General features: G+C 43.2%; 1 protein-coding gene across 1 annotated transcript in view; it reads left to right on the forward strand.

The window, feature by feature from the left end:
- The window catches only part of l(2)dtl (lethal-(2)-denticleless), a 43,290-nt gene extending 40,818 nt beyond the window's left edge, over nucleotides 1–2,472 (forward strand). The window contains exon 8 of the mRNA XM_067100513.1: nucleotides 407–2,472. Coding sequence (XP_066956614.1) covers nucleotides 407–1,570 — 1,164 coding nt within the window. The 3' untranslated portion in view covers nucleotides 1,571–2,472. The remainder of the gene's footprint in view (nucleotides 1–406) is intronic.
- Nucleotides 2,473–17,930: the final 15,458 nt, after the last annotated feature.

The raw sequence follows: 17,930 nt of genomic DNA on the forward strand, positions 1-17,930 counted from the left end.
AGCACACCAGGTCCCTATGGCATCTGCAAGGGCTTGTCATATGATTTAGTATCCATGAGAAAAATAATTACATTAACTAAAAAAAAAAAAACCAGTTGAATAATTGAATTCAAAATAAAACCCGATGATTATCAGAACAGTCTGCCATATTTTATAACCAGCATACCTTCCTCTGTCATTCACAGAAAGTTGTGATATTCAATGTGTCAAAGCCGAGGGTCTGTTAAAAATTGATGCAATATGTATTCTTTTACAATTAATACCCATGCTAAAGAACTTAAATTTTTTATGTAATTTTCATGGAAGTTTATTGTTTATTTGCAGGGAAGATGTTGGATGTTGAACTATATTAAAAGAAGTCATAAAATGTCAAACATTGCTACTTATATCTCATGTCCATTTTCAGCTAGTAACTTGTGCAGACGATATGAAACTACGTGTGTTCCGAAGAAAAAATGTAAACAGTGATGACTTTGATGAAAGACTGAACACCCGTGGAGTGTCTGAGCCATATTATTCTGAGAAACTAGAAGAAAAGAATGGAAGTGTCAAAAGTAAGGTCTCACCTGAACATCCAAATGGACAAGGAGCACAAGATTTAGACGATTCCATCCCTCCACTTCCTGTTACTCCAAGTACTTTTAAAGTAGGCATTTCTGTCCCTGCTACACCTTCAGGTTCACAAGTAGAGGGAGGCTTGTCTGTTATATCTCCTCAAACATACACCGTTACCCCAAAGCAACAAACCCCAAGACACCGTCATAAGGGGAGAAGTAAGGCAACTCCACGCACACCTCAGACAGGAGAGAGGAACACATTGCTACAGTGGCTTGCCAGTGCTAAGACACCACACTCAAAAGAAACATCAAGTGATCAGCCGTTGACATTAAGTGAAAGCAAGAAGGTCAACCTTAAACGTAAGTTAACAGATTTTATGAGTGAAGATCAGGAAAATCTTGAAAGGGACAACAAGAAATCCCCAAATTCTTCTCCCAAAAAGGTTTTATGTGTATCTGCACAAGTTAATACCCTTGATTCTCCTCCACCTACTGTAGCGAAGATGTTAAAGTATGAGGATGATATGGCGAGTTGCAGTAGTACTGTGTGCAGTGAAGAAACATCAGAAATGAATGAGTGTGTGAAACCTATAGAAGATAGAGATAAAGCTGCTTTAGACAGTGGTTTCTGGAAGCCTGTCACAAATATTGCCAAGAGAGTGTTGGAAGCTGATGTTCTTGATTGTAGTAAAATCAACAGCAAGGTTTCATCAAAATATGACCCAAACAATTCTATTCCTTCTAAGAATTTTAAATTTGGAAATCTATCATCACCTACTGCAAATTTACCGAATTATGTATTAGATGGGTCATCACCGCACAACCGACCAGAAACTCCAAAGGAAAAGAAAAGGAATCCAGATTGGCTAACAAGTTTTGGTCATCAGAGAAAACTGAAGTTTTCTGCAGTACCTGATAAAGCAATGTCAGGAAGGTTAGGGCCTCTGGTTCCCCATCGGCGACAGAAGAAAATTCTTCAGATTAGAAGGAAAAAAACAGCTGTAAAGATGTGAAGGAAAAACTTCCTTTTGTGTTATGAATTTACCAAAGTTGTAGGCTACGGTCTGGTTCAAATTATTAATAGTCATTAATTTTATCATTATTTTCAAATGACTGTAGTATAGTAGGGAGCAACAGTGTTGATTATACAGTAGTTTTAAAGATGAATGACTAAATCCTCACATTGGGAATTTACATAATTTACTTTTTATCCATCCACACCACTTCGTAAGTAATCAGTAAGAAATCATGATCATGCATTTGGTCATTGTTATGTAACTTTAGGGACCTCATTTCCATACTTTGTACATATCCATTTGTAAATCTCATCCTAGTATATTTCCTTTAGATGCTTTTGCATTTTTCAGTTTTAGTTTGTGGCACTCATTCATCTTCTCATGCACCATCTCATAACTACAGCTTTTGAGCTTGCTTATTTTAGTGTTTATAATTTTCTATGCATATATGTTATGCAAAATACTTTAGTTATAACTGATTTGCATATTGAAGTAATGGTTAAAAAATACATAACTAGCATCCTCTGCACAGAGAGGAGGTAATTATCATCCTTTATGGAGGAGTTGAGTGCAGAGCAGCCAAACCTGGAAGGATTTTTCTTTCTACACCAAAAAAATTAATTCCTCTCTTTTGTGATTGATGGTGTACTTTTTCACAATTTTCATTCCATTTTAGCCCTACAGTTGTCCTTATTATTGTAGCATAGATTTGATTTATAATTACATTGGAAGTACAGTAGTATATGATCTCAGTTTCCCTTTAATTTTAATTAATTATTTATTGGCATTTTATTTTTAATATTGTAATTAGGTTGCAACAGCCCCCCCCTCAAAACATTTCAGTTTTAATAGCTAGCTTATTTCTTAAACTTTATCAGTCAATAAAACATTTGAAAGTCTATATTTATATTTTGTCCTTAAGTGAAAAGTAAGTCTATATTTATATTTTGTCCTTAAGTGAAAAGTAAGTCTATATTTATATTTTGTCCTTAAGTGAAAAGTGAGTGACAGTTGTATTCGAATTTTACAATCTTCTTAGGACTGGGTGGGTGGTATTTATAGAAAAAGTTATACAAACCTGCAGTTTTTTTTTTAAAAGTAAATTGGATTTTTCCTAGATGTCCAAACCTAGACCTTCTATACAGTATTGGAGTATTTTTCACACAGCCTGGCATTTACCAAATACAAGACGTAAGGTCCTGTGCCAGATTGCAAGAGTTGGATATATTCAGATCGTGTTTCTCCATTTTATGCATGGGAAATCAAGCTCGGTAAGTTACAATTAAAGACCCTGATAATAACATTGTATCCCCTTACCATTAACTGGAAGGTGGAGGGAGTAATACAGACTTAACTGGAAGGTGGATGGCGTAATACATAGGTTACTCTGTTCAAGGTCAGCCGAAGCTGCCCTCAGACAATGTCATCTCCCATAGGGCCACTGGTTCATCTTCTCATGGCCGTGGTTTGTGTCTTCATCCTATGATAATACCAAGGTTGAGTAGGAACAATCAGAATTTTACGTATGGGAATACTAAAACCAAGGATTTGTATACGTGTAGGAACAATCAAGTTGAGTAGGAACAAATAAACTAGAATTCCTATCCTACCTGTATAATGTCACAGTACCCATGGATGAACACGGTCATGAAATGATGTCACTCATTTGACAACGGTTGTAAGTTGTTTGGGAAAACGATCCAGTTCATTCAGAAGTGGTCCTTACTGGAAACGGATGTTGGCTGCATTAGGAAATTGCTGACAAAGTCCCCTTGGATGAACACAGTTTCACGTGGATGTGATTGCCGACTCATAAACATGAGTAGGGGAGGGAAAGCAAGACATGCCCACTATTCACACGAACATGGGTGGGTGCTGTGTTCCAGACATTCACGGTAGTCCCACCAGTGACCTTCTCAGAAGCACTGTTGATGCCACTTGCCCAACCGTGGAGGTAGAATTGCTCTCGGAGGGACAATCTTGTTTGCCAGGGGACTTTTAAAAGGAAGAGTGGAAGCACAAAGCCATGGAGATGTTGATCTTGATTACAACCTCGTGCAGGGGGGCGGGGGGACAGTTACAGACATCCCATGGAAGTCGGCCAACCATCCACGCAGTCATTGTGGCAGGAAATGTTCCCTGAGGAATGATCCATCCACTATGAAACCTAGAGAGGAAAAAACTCTCAAAAGAGCTGTCTTATTCTTCTCTGAAACTCCACATGAACGTGGATGGGGGCGGAGCCCCAGATGTGCCCTGCCGTGGCAATGTTGCTGAGCAGATCTTTGGCTAAGCACAATCTTAAGACTGCAGTAACATCAAAAAAAAGTCACGGCTGTGCAGCATTGTGACAAGGGAAAGGCTACATCTGCCTACCCCGGGCCTCTCTCCTCTCCTTTGCATAACACGAAGCACAAAACAATGTCGTGCAACATTGCACGACTGCGAATTCTTCCTACCTTGGAGAGCGTATCTTCAGCTTAGACATCTGGAAACTGCGGCGGCATCACTGAAAACGGCAACCAGGAACTGTTCTTGAAGGAAAATGCAGGGAAAAGAAGTCCTAGTGCACTAGAAACTACTCTGGCATTGAAGAAACGCTCATCCATGTCCTGAAGGACAACATACGGCATCACTGAAAACAGCAACCAGGAAGTGTTCTTGAAGGAAAAAGCAGGGAAGAGAAGTCCTAGTACACTAGGAACTACTCTGGCATTGAAGAAATGCTCATCCATGTCCTTAAGGACAACACAAGGAAGAGGAAAGGCAATCTGGGAAGAAGCAGCACTGACAGCAGATGCGCAGTGGGGGAGATGCATCTGGGGAAAGACATGGTGTCACCTGCAGCAAAGACGAAAAAGAAGGCTCGATCTCTGCAAATCCAATGTCAAAGGAGAAGGCTCGACTTCTGAATATCCAACATCAAAAGCTGGGGGGAAGCAAGTAGCTCTTGGAGCTACGACACAGCAACGAAATGTGCACACCCAAACCGAAACGACTGGCTGAACACAGCTTCGATGGCGAGTCATCTTCCTCCAGTCACAATGTATTCTTCCACTCAACATCTCTAGAAGGGAAGAAAGGAGACAGAGAAACTGTGATACAGCATACGATGACAAAAAGAGCGAGGGAGGTAAAGGAACTCCAGCAAGGAAAGCTTCCCAGGACTTTTCATCCTTCAAAACAAGACCAAGAAAGGGGAGGGAGCATAGAGACGCCCGACTTCCCCCGCATGAAATGGAGCAAGAACTGTAGACAGAACAGCTACTGTCCATGAAGATGACTTGTCAAAATTGGAAACTCTGTCTAAAGGCCCTGCAACATCAACCTCTGCTTCTTCCTCATGACAAGAGAGGGGGATCCATGCTGGAAGGCAAGCAGAGGTTTCATACTACAATTACGAAACCAACACACTGTAGCAAGGGAACACCTCCTCCGTCTCGATGCCTCTCAATCTCTGCATCATCTGAAAGACTAAAATGTTCCAAATAACTGTGTAGTTGAAAGAAAAAAAAAACTGCTTGTTCAGAGAGAAAACACTTCAGAAATAAAAATGTTCGATATAATGAGGTTGAGAAGTCTAAATATAGAATGGTTGGTGGCAAGAGGCAGGCCTCTCTCCTTGGGTGCATAATAGAAAAAAGATATAACACTAAAAGAATAAACACCAAGGCTAAAACCAAGCTGGGGATGCATTATATCAAAAAGGCAAAACCAAGATAGATAGGGAATTGAAGTGAAAGACTCATAGGCTAAAATGAGTTGAAAACAACTATGTAGCATAACCATGTAGGAATAATTACCCAGCAAGAAAGAGCAAAAACAGTAAAATGTAACAATATAACTTGTTGCATTATTTCAATATAGGCAATATACCTAAAAAAAAAATATCTTGAAAAACTAAAAGAATAATAAAGAATAAAGTCGAACAGCAGGCAGCAGAAGAGAACTTCTGTCCCAGACGTGGCCAAAAAGTGAAGTGAATGTGTACCATCTGGATGGGATGGATTCCTCCCCTTCCGTCCGTAACCAACTACCCATATCCACTTTGTTTTAAGTTAAATGGCCAGATCCAGCTTGAGCTGAAAGTAGTTCCCATATGTAAAGACCGAAAGTTTATATGTTAGGAAAAATATGAATTACTTAAAAAATTTGTCATTTCTCTTGTAATGGGTTAGATAAGCAGAAGCATGACATGGGCTATCTGCAGTATGGAGGCAGAGGAGAAAGGTGGTGAGACGAAGATGTCGGCTGTCTCTTCCAGACACCAACCTCGTCAACTGAGAAGTTATTCCCTATAATTCATAGGCTCTTGCATAGTAAACCAAGTTACCCTTCTCACTGGTGCATGCCTATTTAAAGCAAAAAGGAAATTTTCTGGGACACCACTAACTGCCTGCTGGTGAACATGATCAAATATCAATCTCAAGTCTAACGAGTTGAATCGTGTCCATTTGACACAGCAAAACTCTAACCAAACACAAAAGCATATAGAGAATAAGATCTCTCTGGATGATGACTTTCTTAGGGGCTTGAACAGCACCTGAGAGAGAGAGATGGCCCATTCCAGAGGCCTAAAATTCATGAGGTCCCGTGAGCATTGATAACTTCCACTTGTACAGGAGGTCCTTGCCCTTTAGTTGAAAGACATGGTTAAGGGCTGAAAGGTAGCCCTTAACTGGAGAGACTGAAAGGAGCTTATTTTGTTGCATGAAGATGGAAAGCCGCAATCTGCTGGGGATATCCCTCCCACAACACCAACTACAAATGGCCCACTTACACACTACTACAAAACTGCTCAGGATTCTCTCAATGCTGTCCTTTCCAGGTTGCTAAACAGTCTTGTCATGAAGGAAATCTTAGCAAATGAGGCAGAAAAGTGGTATAGGGTGCAGCCTCTCTCAGTGCCCACCCAAGAGAGACAGCATACGAGCTGTCACTTGACTGGGGTCACTAAAGAGCCAGAGAGTAATCCCGACTCAAGGGGTAATCAAAACCCTGCTGTTTACCCTGTGAATCACAGCAAACAGTGGGAAGTTGTAGATGTCCAGATGATCCTCTTACTACTGCAGTAACCCATCAAAATGCCCAAGTACTTCATCTACTATTTGCGCTGGAGATCAAACTCCTCCCAGTTCACCATGATCCCACAATGTGGCAAAAAGTGAAATGCAATCGATCCTGAAGCAACTGCACTTGACATTACTCTTACTAATATTTCACTTTCTAAACTATTCCCTACCATGGTTAGCTAGCTAACTGCCCTCACCCTTCTTTCACCCATCTTACCTATCAGCTAAAAAAAAAAAAAAAAAAAAAAACTGCATCTCTGAGGAGACCAGGATCAACTGCAAGATATGCATCAGACATCAAGTTTGAATGGGCCTAAACCAAGATCAGGAAAACACAAATTAATATGAGTGGCTGTCAACAGTCCAAGGCACAGAGCTCTGAATGAACACAGTCTGTCTGGCCCGGAAATCCAACTTCCAGTTCACCATGATACCAGACTAAAATTAAGTACAGAGGTAATTTCAGTCCTGAAGGGGGTGCTCTTCTGAGGATGCCAGGATCATGTAAATGGCAAGATAATGCAATATATGTATCCAGTTCTTTTGGGCCCAAGCCAAGATTGTCACTGAATGCTTGAGGGGCTGCTGACAATCCAAAGCATAGAGCCTTGAACTGGAACACAGCCTATGTGCAGATGAACCAAAGATAATTCCTCGAATCCTGATGAATTGGTATTTGTACTACAGGTACTTAAAAATCATGACATTCCCTCTGTGACTAAAGCTAATGTGGACTCTGGTTCCCAGTCTGAAGCATGAGCCCATTTAGAGCAGAAAGATCAATGACAGGTGTACAACCTTGTAGCCCTCTCCAGCATCTTTTTCCAGCAATGGCCCTCACCCATACCAACAGGGCCAAAGCTAAGGATGACTCTGGAGGGGAGCCTAGACACTGGATGGTTTAAGAGCTGTGGAGGAAGCAGTCTGTAACCATCTCGGAACTTGATGCAACATTCGCCAATGAAATGACAGGCATCCCCCAAACTACAACAGTAACAGAAGCAGAGAATGAAACTGCCTACCTCAGCATCCTCTCCCCTTTTTCTTCCTCTTATCCAATGGGATGACACCAGGGAGGCAGGCAAATGGGCTAGGAAGACTCCATGCCCTTTAATGCAGCAAAATGGGGTCTGAAGCTCTCCCCCCTTACCCAACATCAATGGGTACCCCCAAAAAAGACTTGGCTGCAGGGGCCTATGAAGGCATGGTGAATCAAGGTGTCCCAAGTGTCAAAACACCTCTTCTCAATCACTTCCTCCATAATGCGAATGGCATTGTGGTGGTACTATCACACTGGCCTACAGGTTAATAGTCTGGTGAATTAGGGGGCAAGTCATCACACACGTTTACATCTGTAAGGGGCAAGTCTGCATCCTTTGGTATTAAGTATTTCATGTAATGTGCAAGGAGAGATAGGAGGCGCTGAGGATTTGCATGGAGATCAGAGAATATGGCTCCACTAGCAGGCAACAGACAAGGGCAACCATTATGATGACATGACCATAGGTCCACTCAGCTGAGATAACCAAGTGCCAAAGGGGGGAACCCTCTAAGCTACTCTGCGACCACTGCACTCATGATTGAGGCAGCCCAATAATCTCAAAATATTGGCTCTCCAATAAGCCCAACACTCACAATAGTGCCTTTCCAACAAGCCCAATAATCTCACAATATAGCCTCTCCAACTTGATCTGATGTGATTCCAATGATGGAGGACACTCCAGGCCTACATTATCTACACCGGACTGGGAAGGTCCTCCACCAAGACAGAAAGGGCCAGCATGGCAGATCAACCTGGGAATAGCTCACCCAAGAGGTAACCCCTTGTTGGAAGAAATAGTGAATGACCAAACATGTGCAATCTCCTACACTGAATACCCCAGCAGCAGAACCACAACAGCCAGAACTGGTGCTAGATATTAGTGAACTATCCATCAACGACCCTTGACAATGCATACCAGTAAATGTGGACAGTGGACTGTCTGACTGAAGTGAGATCAACACCATGCATGGGGAGGCTGGGTGGACCCCTTTTCTTCCAAAGGCCAGACAGGTGAACAATCACAAGCACACTCAAACCTTATGTGTGCGCTCATAAGGTTTGAGAACACTTGTAAGATATCCTCCACCAAAAGGATTGTCGTGAACTAGATCAACCTTTGTTACCCATTCTGAAGGATGGTGCCTGCATAATGTTCCATGGGACCTCTAAGGGAGGAAGACATCTGAGCCACCTTCCTACCTCTGTTGGTCCTAAGAGCAAGAAGAGCTGACAAAGGCAAGGTGAAAGATAGGCAGAGGAGGAGAAGGACATGAGAGTACTTCCCCAACCTACTCCTGCTTTGCTCTGTCTTGGAACTCAACATCAACCTCTGAGAAGGCAATCATCCTCTGCTCTTTACAGGTTTTTTGTTGATGCAATCAGTCTCCTAAAGAACACAAAACTGATAAGGATCGATGTCAAGGGGAAGGATGGGGCACAAAAACACACACCAAGACATTTGCATAATCAGTCTTTTCCTACACAGCAGATTTGTGAACATACTTTCAAAAAAATCCATGCACAAGGAGAAGAAAAACTGACACCATCAAACACAAGTTCTGGTAGTGCAGAACAGCAATGTTTTCTCTGATTGCTGGCAGCCATGCACACCTGTAGATACCTTGTTATCAAACTTCAATTACCGAACTAGCTTCATGCATGAGGAATACTCCTCTACACAGATGTAAGCTTGTCTACTTTGTTGGAACCAAGTTTCTTTTACCTAAATACATTCTGATCCTGCTACCTTACAAAGTAAAATAAACCTAGACATAAGGTTCTCCATCTAATTGATAATTGATAGGAAAGAAGGGAAGACCTGTGTAAAGGCAATGGTTTACATATTCAAAACACTGCATGTATGTTTTGAATTGTTTCTGTGTTCATATCAAACAAGCATGGCAGCTGGAGGATGAAGGAACACTGCAAAGAACCCGGTACTGCCTACAGTGTGCTATGCAAAGCGCACTAAACTGTGAAGACAATACTTGCCTATCAGCATCATGTTTGGTTTGTGGCCTTGAAAACAATAACCATGATAGAATAACAACAGAACTTTGTAATTAATTTGTGGGTTTTTTGGCCCATCATATACCTCTAAATATATTTGAAATTTTTAGCAACTAGAAGTGCCATAAAACCTTCAAAATTATAATCCAAAAAATATCATTACACAACTATCAAATTTTCAATTCACAAATTAAATAAAGATTGTAGAAATGTGGTGAATTCCTGCCCCTGTAGACATTAAAAGAAATAAAGCTGATATAGCAACCAAAGCTACAATTATTATTATGACTAAGATCACACTCAGATATTCCTTTTATTGATTATATTCCTTTTATTGATTATATAACAGATTTTGACAGAAAAAATGAAGATTTCATAATAAAACTAATACTGTAATACCTAACTGAACACCTGAATTCGCCCTTAGTCCCACTAGCCCAAACAACCTCATTTACCAATCCCACTATGGGAATTTCAACAGCCAGCGTTACCAACGCTGCATGTTAAATCTTGTCACTGAGCTACCACAACAAAAGGTTGGTAACACTGACACAGGTGTGTGCTGACACACCCACTTTCGTCAATTGCTTTATTCAAGGTCAAATTGGTGTGGGGAAAGGAGGGTGGGAATCATTCAGGTGTTCAGGTAGGTATTATAATATTAGTTTTATTATGAAAACTTCAAATTGCAATACACTCCCTGAACACCTGAATTTGCCTGATTAACAACATTTAGAGGAGGAGGGATCAATTCTATTGCACGCCCCTTTTACCAACCGCAGAGATGATAGCTCACCAATCTGCTCTGCATAGCGTCTTTGTTTATTCCTACACTCACCATAACGATTGATGCTTTCGGTGAAGAGACATACTGGAGAGTACTTTGTTCATCAGTCAGGTCAGTACTGTCTCCGTCCGTCGACCTCCCATGTGGCTATTCAGAGCCTCTCATGTATGGAGGAAGTGCTGTAGTGTGCAAAGCCGCTGTCCTTCCGGGTAACTCGACTGGATTGAGGAAAGGGTCAAACGACCGACCAGCAACGAAGTATCTCGGCGTCGACAATAAAGCCTAGCCTACTAGAGCACCCTATTGGACTTTCGTAGGGAAACTACCCAAGACTACGATAGTTAAAGAGACGAACTAACCTAATTTCCTGTGATTATACTATCACTGCTGCCTAGATAAAGGAATTCTTCTATCTGGTTAACCTATAAATCAACGAGCTAAGAGAATACCCCTTGGTTAAACTGAACGCACCTTAGATAATAGAGTTAGCTGCGCATACAGACTAAGAGAATACCCCCTCAGTTAAATTGAATGCACCCTATATGATAGAGTTAGCCACTACACATGGGCTGGCAATACCCTTCCGACAGGCGATTGAACATCTCTTAAGTAAAGGGAAGCTAAATACAGGGGCGAATTCCAAGTAACGCTTCCAGGGCGAAGGCACTGAATAATTTCGCTTAAAAGAGGAGACGAAGGTAGCAACACTCCAATATGCTGTGCGCTCAAGGGTAAGACGCAAGAGACAAACAAGAAAAGAACCCCGGAGGGCTGAAATCACTTCCCTCAAGTAACAATTAGCATTCTTTGACAGTGGGTGGGAAGGATTCTGTGGAGAGACAAAAAGTGGGTGCGGACAAGACAGAGTTTCTCAACCTTTGACAAATAGACTCTTGATGCTCGCACCGGACATATGGACATCTCCAATGGATAGCCAGCAACAAACTCATGTGGAGAAAGAACTCTAAATGAATGAGGAAGAGGGTTAACTTCTGACTCCGTCTTCATCACGAATTCCGGAAGAAAAGACATAGGTATATCATTCCCTGCATGGGAGACCAGCCTAGAAACCGCCTGAAGCTCACCCACCCTTTTCGCTGTAGCTAAAGCCGTAAGAAAAAGCACCCTCTTAGTCAGCTGTCTTAGCAGTTAGAGCTTCAATGGGTTCAAAAGCAGGAAACACAAAATTCAAATCTTTAGACAAATCCCATGGAGAATTAAGTCAACATGACAGGACATTCAATCTTAAAGAACAATAAATCATGAAGATTTTCTAATAGAAATCTCTGGAGATGGAAGCTAAATGTGTGCTAAACACAGGCGGTAGCCAGCAGCCAACTGAATACGAGAAGTCCTTGACCTTCCTAAGGAACAACAGAAAATCTGCTATTTAGCAATAGGTCTAGAGATGAAGTGACCTTCCTTATGACACCAACTTCTATACATTTCCATCTGACCTGGTAGAAGCTTGCGGACTGACTTTCTCAAGCTGAGAAAGCTGTCTAGCCATAGCTTTAGAGAGTCTGGCTTCTCCTCTCGTCGTCATATGCAACTAGGTTCAACCTGAGGTTTGGGTGATAATGGTGAAATGCGGTTCTCTGAGATCTTTCCGCATGGGTAGTAACATCGGAACTTCCGTGAGGAGCTCTAGGAGTTCCGGAAACCAAGGTCATTGGGGCCAGCAGGGAGCTATTAGAGTCACGTCCGTCTTGACACTCTCCCATAATTTCCTGATTACTTGATGAATGAGCCCAAATGGAGGAAAGGCATATACCTGCATTCGATTCCAATTTTGTAGTATTGCATCGGTGCCTATCGACATGGGGTCCACCACTGGAGAGAAGTAAACTGGAAGGCAGTGGTTCAATCTCGCCATAAATAAATCTACCGTTGCTGGCCACTTCTGGAGAGCCCAATACTCGCCCTGAGCCAAATCCTCCCCCCCCAATACCTGACGGGCCACTTGGCGAATCAGCCAGCACGTTGAGACTCCCGATGAATTGAGGAAGAAGAGACACTTTCCTTTCTTTGCACCATCTCAGGACTCTCTGAGCTATAATACTGAGTTCTGTTGTCTCGCCCCAAGTTCTTCAGGTTCGACACTGCAGTTACGCTGTTGCAGAAACAGAGCTTTCTCTCTTTTTACTAGATCTGAAAAACAACTGAGGGCTGCTTCTACTGCCCTGAGTTCCCGAAGACTGATTGATTCCTCTCGTTCCCAATCCCCCCAGAGGCCCGAAGCCTGGGATTCCTCCAAGGTTGCTCCCCAACCTTGATCTGAGGCATCTGTGTACCAATGAACATTGGGAAGAGGGGTGTCGATAGACCTTCCAGGTGTCAGATTCCCTTCTTCTGACCACCACAGAAGATCCGACAGGCAAGAATCGTTCCAGACTATGAACACATTCTTGTTACAGAAGTCCCAGCGATTCCCGAGACATACCTGCAGAGAGCGCATCCAGAGACACCTCACCTGTTGCAGGGCCAATTGGATCCGCTCCAGGGTTGGGAAAACCCTCAAAGGAAGAGAGAATCTCATCCTAAATAAGTCATGGATTGTGTTGGCACTAAACAGCTCTTGGCCAGGTTTAGTCAGATTCCTAGTACCCGCATAGTTTTTAAAGAAGACCTCGCCCTTACTAGCTCCTCTAGAGAGGCAGGCAGGATCATGCCAATCGTCCAGATACCTCAACATCAAGACCTGTGTGGTGATGTGGTCAGCCCAGGAGAGAACTTTGAACTGGAAGGTGCTGGCAGAAAGACATGAACCTGAGTACCTCCGAAGAGTCCTGATGGAGCCGGAATCTGGAGTGCGTGTCCTCTAGATCCACGAGACCGTCAATCCCCTCCCTGACTGACCGCAGCACCGACTGTAGAAGTCTCTCCATCAACGTCAGCCATCAATTGTTGGGGCTTAAAAAGGTCTATAATGGGCCTCCACCTCCCAGCTTTCGATGCAGAAGATTCTGCTGAAAACCTGGAGAGGAGGAGCTGGTTCTAGCAGCAGCCCTTCGCTGCTGAGCCATCCCCCTGATGGAAGACAGGGAATAACTTGGAAGGTTGACAGGGGAAGAGGAGGACAGAGGGGGGGAAGGGAATGGAAAGGAATTCAATAGCCTATCCTCAGGACCTCTTGAACCCAATCCTCTGCCCCCTACTCCTTCCAGACTTGCCAGAACGGAGTGAGACAACCTCCCACTGGAATGGACAAGGGACACATCTCCTACTCGGTAAAATCCCAAGACGACGAGGGCCTAGGAGCAGACACCGATGCAGCCTTGTTTGCAAAACGCACCCTTTTGGGTGTTCTGGGGGAGACTTCGAAGATGTTCTCTTGGAAGGAGAAGACTTGCGAACACCTCTACGGGAACGAGAACCCTGGGCTGCTACCCTTATCGTAGCTTGCTGTGATTCTACAGCTGAGCTGGTGGTGACAAAGTTTACCATGCTGGCCACATCCTCATCCCTGAACAAGGAACTGGCTAAGGCTAAAGGAGCTCTGAGGAGAACTCTCTTATGGACGTCCAGATAATGCGGGGGGAAGATGACTAAGATATAAATCCCGCCTCTTCTTACTCACAAATGTCGTCGACGAAGCCAAGGCATTCACCTGGTGCACCAGACCCATCGACACAGAAGTTATTAAACTGTCAAACAGTCCCAGATCCGTAGGGATATATCCGTCATTCTTTAAGAAACCCATTAACCCAGACAACACCCATAGAGAGTCCAAAAGAGCCTCGGTCTGATTATGCAACACATCCTCTAGAGCCGCCGCTTCCCTAAGGGAAATCCCTACAAGGTGAGACGATGCCAGAGACCTAGATAGGATTGCCTCAACAGATTCGTTAAGTGGCAACCTGACATCTGCCGAAGGATTACCACGAACTGAATAGATCACCTTGCGTGGGGAAAGAAATGTCCTGCCTATTGGAAGTCACCACCGATGCCAGAAGACCGTCCGCCCCCTCCAAGGCCTGCCTAGCCTGATCGAACCAAACCAAACCGCATGAAAAGGGAGCAGGAGCTGGCTTAGTGGCATAAAACGACTCGAATAGAGACTGATTTGACACGTGGTTGGTCCGGAGCTCTTGCTTGAGGGTACAAGGAAGTGACATACTCAAGCATACGTCTGTAGTCATTAGAACTGGAAAGAGAACATTCAGAATCCTCCGGAATTTCCTGAACCTCCGATGAGAACCCTGTTCCGCCACGTCCGAACTGTCCAAGACAGACGAAGGAGGAGGAGCTGAACGGAACCCAGAGGATGACAAAGAGTCTGCAAACATACCGCCAAAGCCAGAATGCTGCATACCTATACCTAACCCGGTACCCAGAGCTGGATCCAAATTGTTGATTCTGCAGAGAGGAAGAGAGGAAGGAACCGAAAGATCCGGAATCGCTTCCACATTACTGCCAAAGGGGAGCCAAGTGAGAGAAGCCAAACCCATGTTACTAAAGTCTGTGGGAGGATGCGCAAGTGAAACCGCTTGCGGAGGGATGGAAGAAGATGAAGAAGAAGAAGAAGAAGAAGGAAGAATGAAAGAGGTAGGAGCTACCAACGAAGTTTTTGCAGCGGAAAATGTAGGTGATAAAAACCGCGGACTGGTCAGAGAAGGTACCGCAAGTCCAGTCAGAGCCGTGGATCGCAAACCCAAACTAGAAGCGACCAGCAAGCCCTAGGAAATACCTGGAATTCCTGATGCTTGAAGCGGAAGCAAGGGTTGCGCATACCTGAAGCACCTGAGGCTAAATTTTGCTGAAACTGTGTTCTCACCTGACCGGAAGATCCTCTTACCAAAGAAGGCTGTACTGTGGAAGGGAAGGCAGAAGACAGAGGAATGGTGTATGAGGAAAGAGTTGCTTGGGAAGGAGAGATGCCAGGGTCCATAGAAAGAGGGAAAGCGGAAGATGTGGAAGAAGAGGAGACTGAAAAGGGAGCAACAGAGAATGTGGGTGAGGAAGGTGAAGCTACAGATAACCCAGAAGAAAAAGCAGAATCCTTAGAACAAAGGGACAAAAGGTAAACCGAATCTGCACCTCCCTGATAATCCTGAAGCATGTCCAACATAAATTCCAGACACTCCTGAGTCACATATTCTCTAATGTTCGAAAACCCATTTAACAAACAACCTCTCACCAAATGTCAATACCCTTTGGAAAGACCCAGCAAATCTGCATTATATTCTGCCACATCCCCATGCCGATCACGCGAACCACCCTTAGGAGACGAAAGAGGCACATCCGAATCCGCTTTACTAGATGGAGGCGACCTTGCGCCAGATCTAAACAGAAGCGATGAAGGCAAAAATTTTGCAGGAGCATAAATTCCACCAGAAACCGGAACCGAAACCCCAACAGGAGAACGACTGCACACTTGATACTTTCTCCTCTCTACTTAACCCTGACCTATCCATCTTAGTCACACCTAGCTCCTGATCCTGACTAATGTTTTCAACATTAAATTTTTCAACAATACTACAAGGGGGTTGGGGGGGAGGGTCCTTCACTGTTTGGTCCGTGCCGAGGGAGCCAGCAGAACCTACCCACTTGGAGGCTTGCGGTTCTCCATTACCCTCAGCATCCGTTAGGGCTGGTTCTGGAACAGACAGGGGAGCTCAAAAAGAAGAGAGATTAGACATCCTAACACTACTACTATCCTTACTTGAAAATTGTTGGAAAAGACTAGCTACTAAATTTGTCATACTACTCGCAATCCTATCTTCTATCTGTTTAACTATATCTGAGCTCGCTAAATCTGAAACTGAAGCCTGAGGTCGTTGAGGCAGTGAAGAATCTGACCGCCGTTTGCCGCCCTTGCTAGCCAATGACTTGCGATGGCGAACATAATCCTCCATCTGTTTTACCATTCAATCAGAGCATTCCTCGCAACGTGTTTGAACACTACATTGAACCTTCCTACATGCCTGACAAATAGTGTCTATCATGCCTCAAAGTACTCATTCGTTTCTTGCAGGACAAACAGGAGCGATGAGCGCTAGCATCCACAGTTGTAGGGGCAGATGAAGTCAAGGCTGAAGGCGCGGTAGTGGCAGGAGAAGAGAAAGACTTGTCCATGATGACCAATCGAATTTCAAGAACCAGAGAATCTAAGTCCAAAAACGTTCCACGAAGAAATATCCAGAAAAGGCTGAGAAACTCAAGCAGAAGGTCGTAAATCCGGGAGAAAATCCAGTAAATCCAGTCCAGAAATCCCAAATACCAGACAGAAGTCGGGCAATAGGATTAAATGTTGTCCTGCTGAAGGGAACAACCGTTCAGGAGCGCGAACAAAAAGCAATTGACGAAAGTGGGCGTGTCGGCACACACCTGTGTCAGTGTTGCCAACCGTATGTTGTGGTAGCTCAGTGACAAGATTTAACACACAGCGTTGGTAACGCTGGCTGTTAAAATTCCCATAGTGGGATTGGTAATTGAGGTTGTTCGGGCTAAAGGGATTAAGGGCGAATTCAGGTGTTCAGGGAGTGTATTGCAATACAGGTTGACCATCACTAATCCGGCATCATTGGGACCGGAGGGTGCCAGATTAGCCATTTTTCCAGATTAGCTATTTATTAGGCTAGAATACACGAAACCAAGTAGCTAAGCACCTCATCTTAGAATTAAAATAACCATAAATCAGTACAAGTTGGATAATAAAGAAAAAGACAATTATCAAATGCAGGTAGTGCTCGAGTTCGATAATTAAACTACGATATTTGAGTTTACGATTACGATTCAGTTAGCAATTAATACGTAAGAAAATATTTAGGAAATATTTTAGAATTCGCGCATGAAGCAGGCAGCAACTACAATCAAGCGGCGAGAGAGACCAACACAATGAAAAACTTCTTTTCCTCCATCTCTTTATTCCATCTGCTAGTTAAAAAGTAAAGAGAATGATAAAAGTATTGTTAGTAACGTTATACTCTTAACGTAAATGCGTGCAACCATAAACAACGAGCAGGAAACTTGTTTTGCTAATACAGTAATCATATCGGATAACAACTGTTTTGCTTGTATTTCACCTTCGCAAATGCGGTAATACACAATTACCGTAATTATGTTACAATTGACGTTAAGTACTGTACAATAGGACTGATATATTTTTACACTATACCTTATTGGCTTTGGAGAAAGATCGGCAGGGAAATATACTGCTACAGTAACAAAGCTGCAAGTTTAGCTGAAGCTGAAAACAATGTTCAAGCTGCTAATGACCATAAATGCTCGTGCATTGGCAACATGGATGAAACTCGACCCGTAAATAAAACTTCGAGAAATGTATTTTAATCAAACTACTGGGCATGAAAGAATACAAATTACTACTGTTTTCCCCGATAAAAAGATAAATCATAAAGCTGCGTATTATGATGAAATCAGAGAAATAGCGAACGGAATCTTGATTTTTTTACAAAACATACATGCCCCAAAACAGCCAGCGAT

The sequence above is a fragment of the Macrobrachium rosenbergii genome, chromosome 56, assembly GCF_040412425.1.
Source record: "Macrobrachium rosenbergii isolate ZJJX-2024 chromosome 56, ASM4041242v1, whole genome shotgun sequence".
Classification (NCBI taxonomy): Eukaryota; Metazoa; Arthropoda; class Malacostraca; order Decapoda; family Palaemonidae; genus Macrobrachium; species Macrobrachium rosenbergii.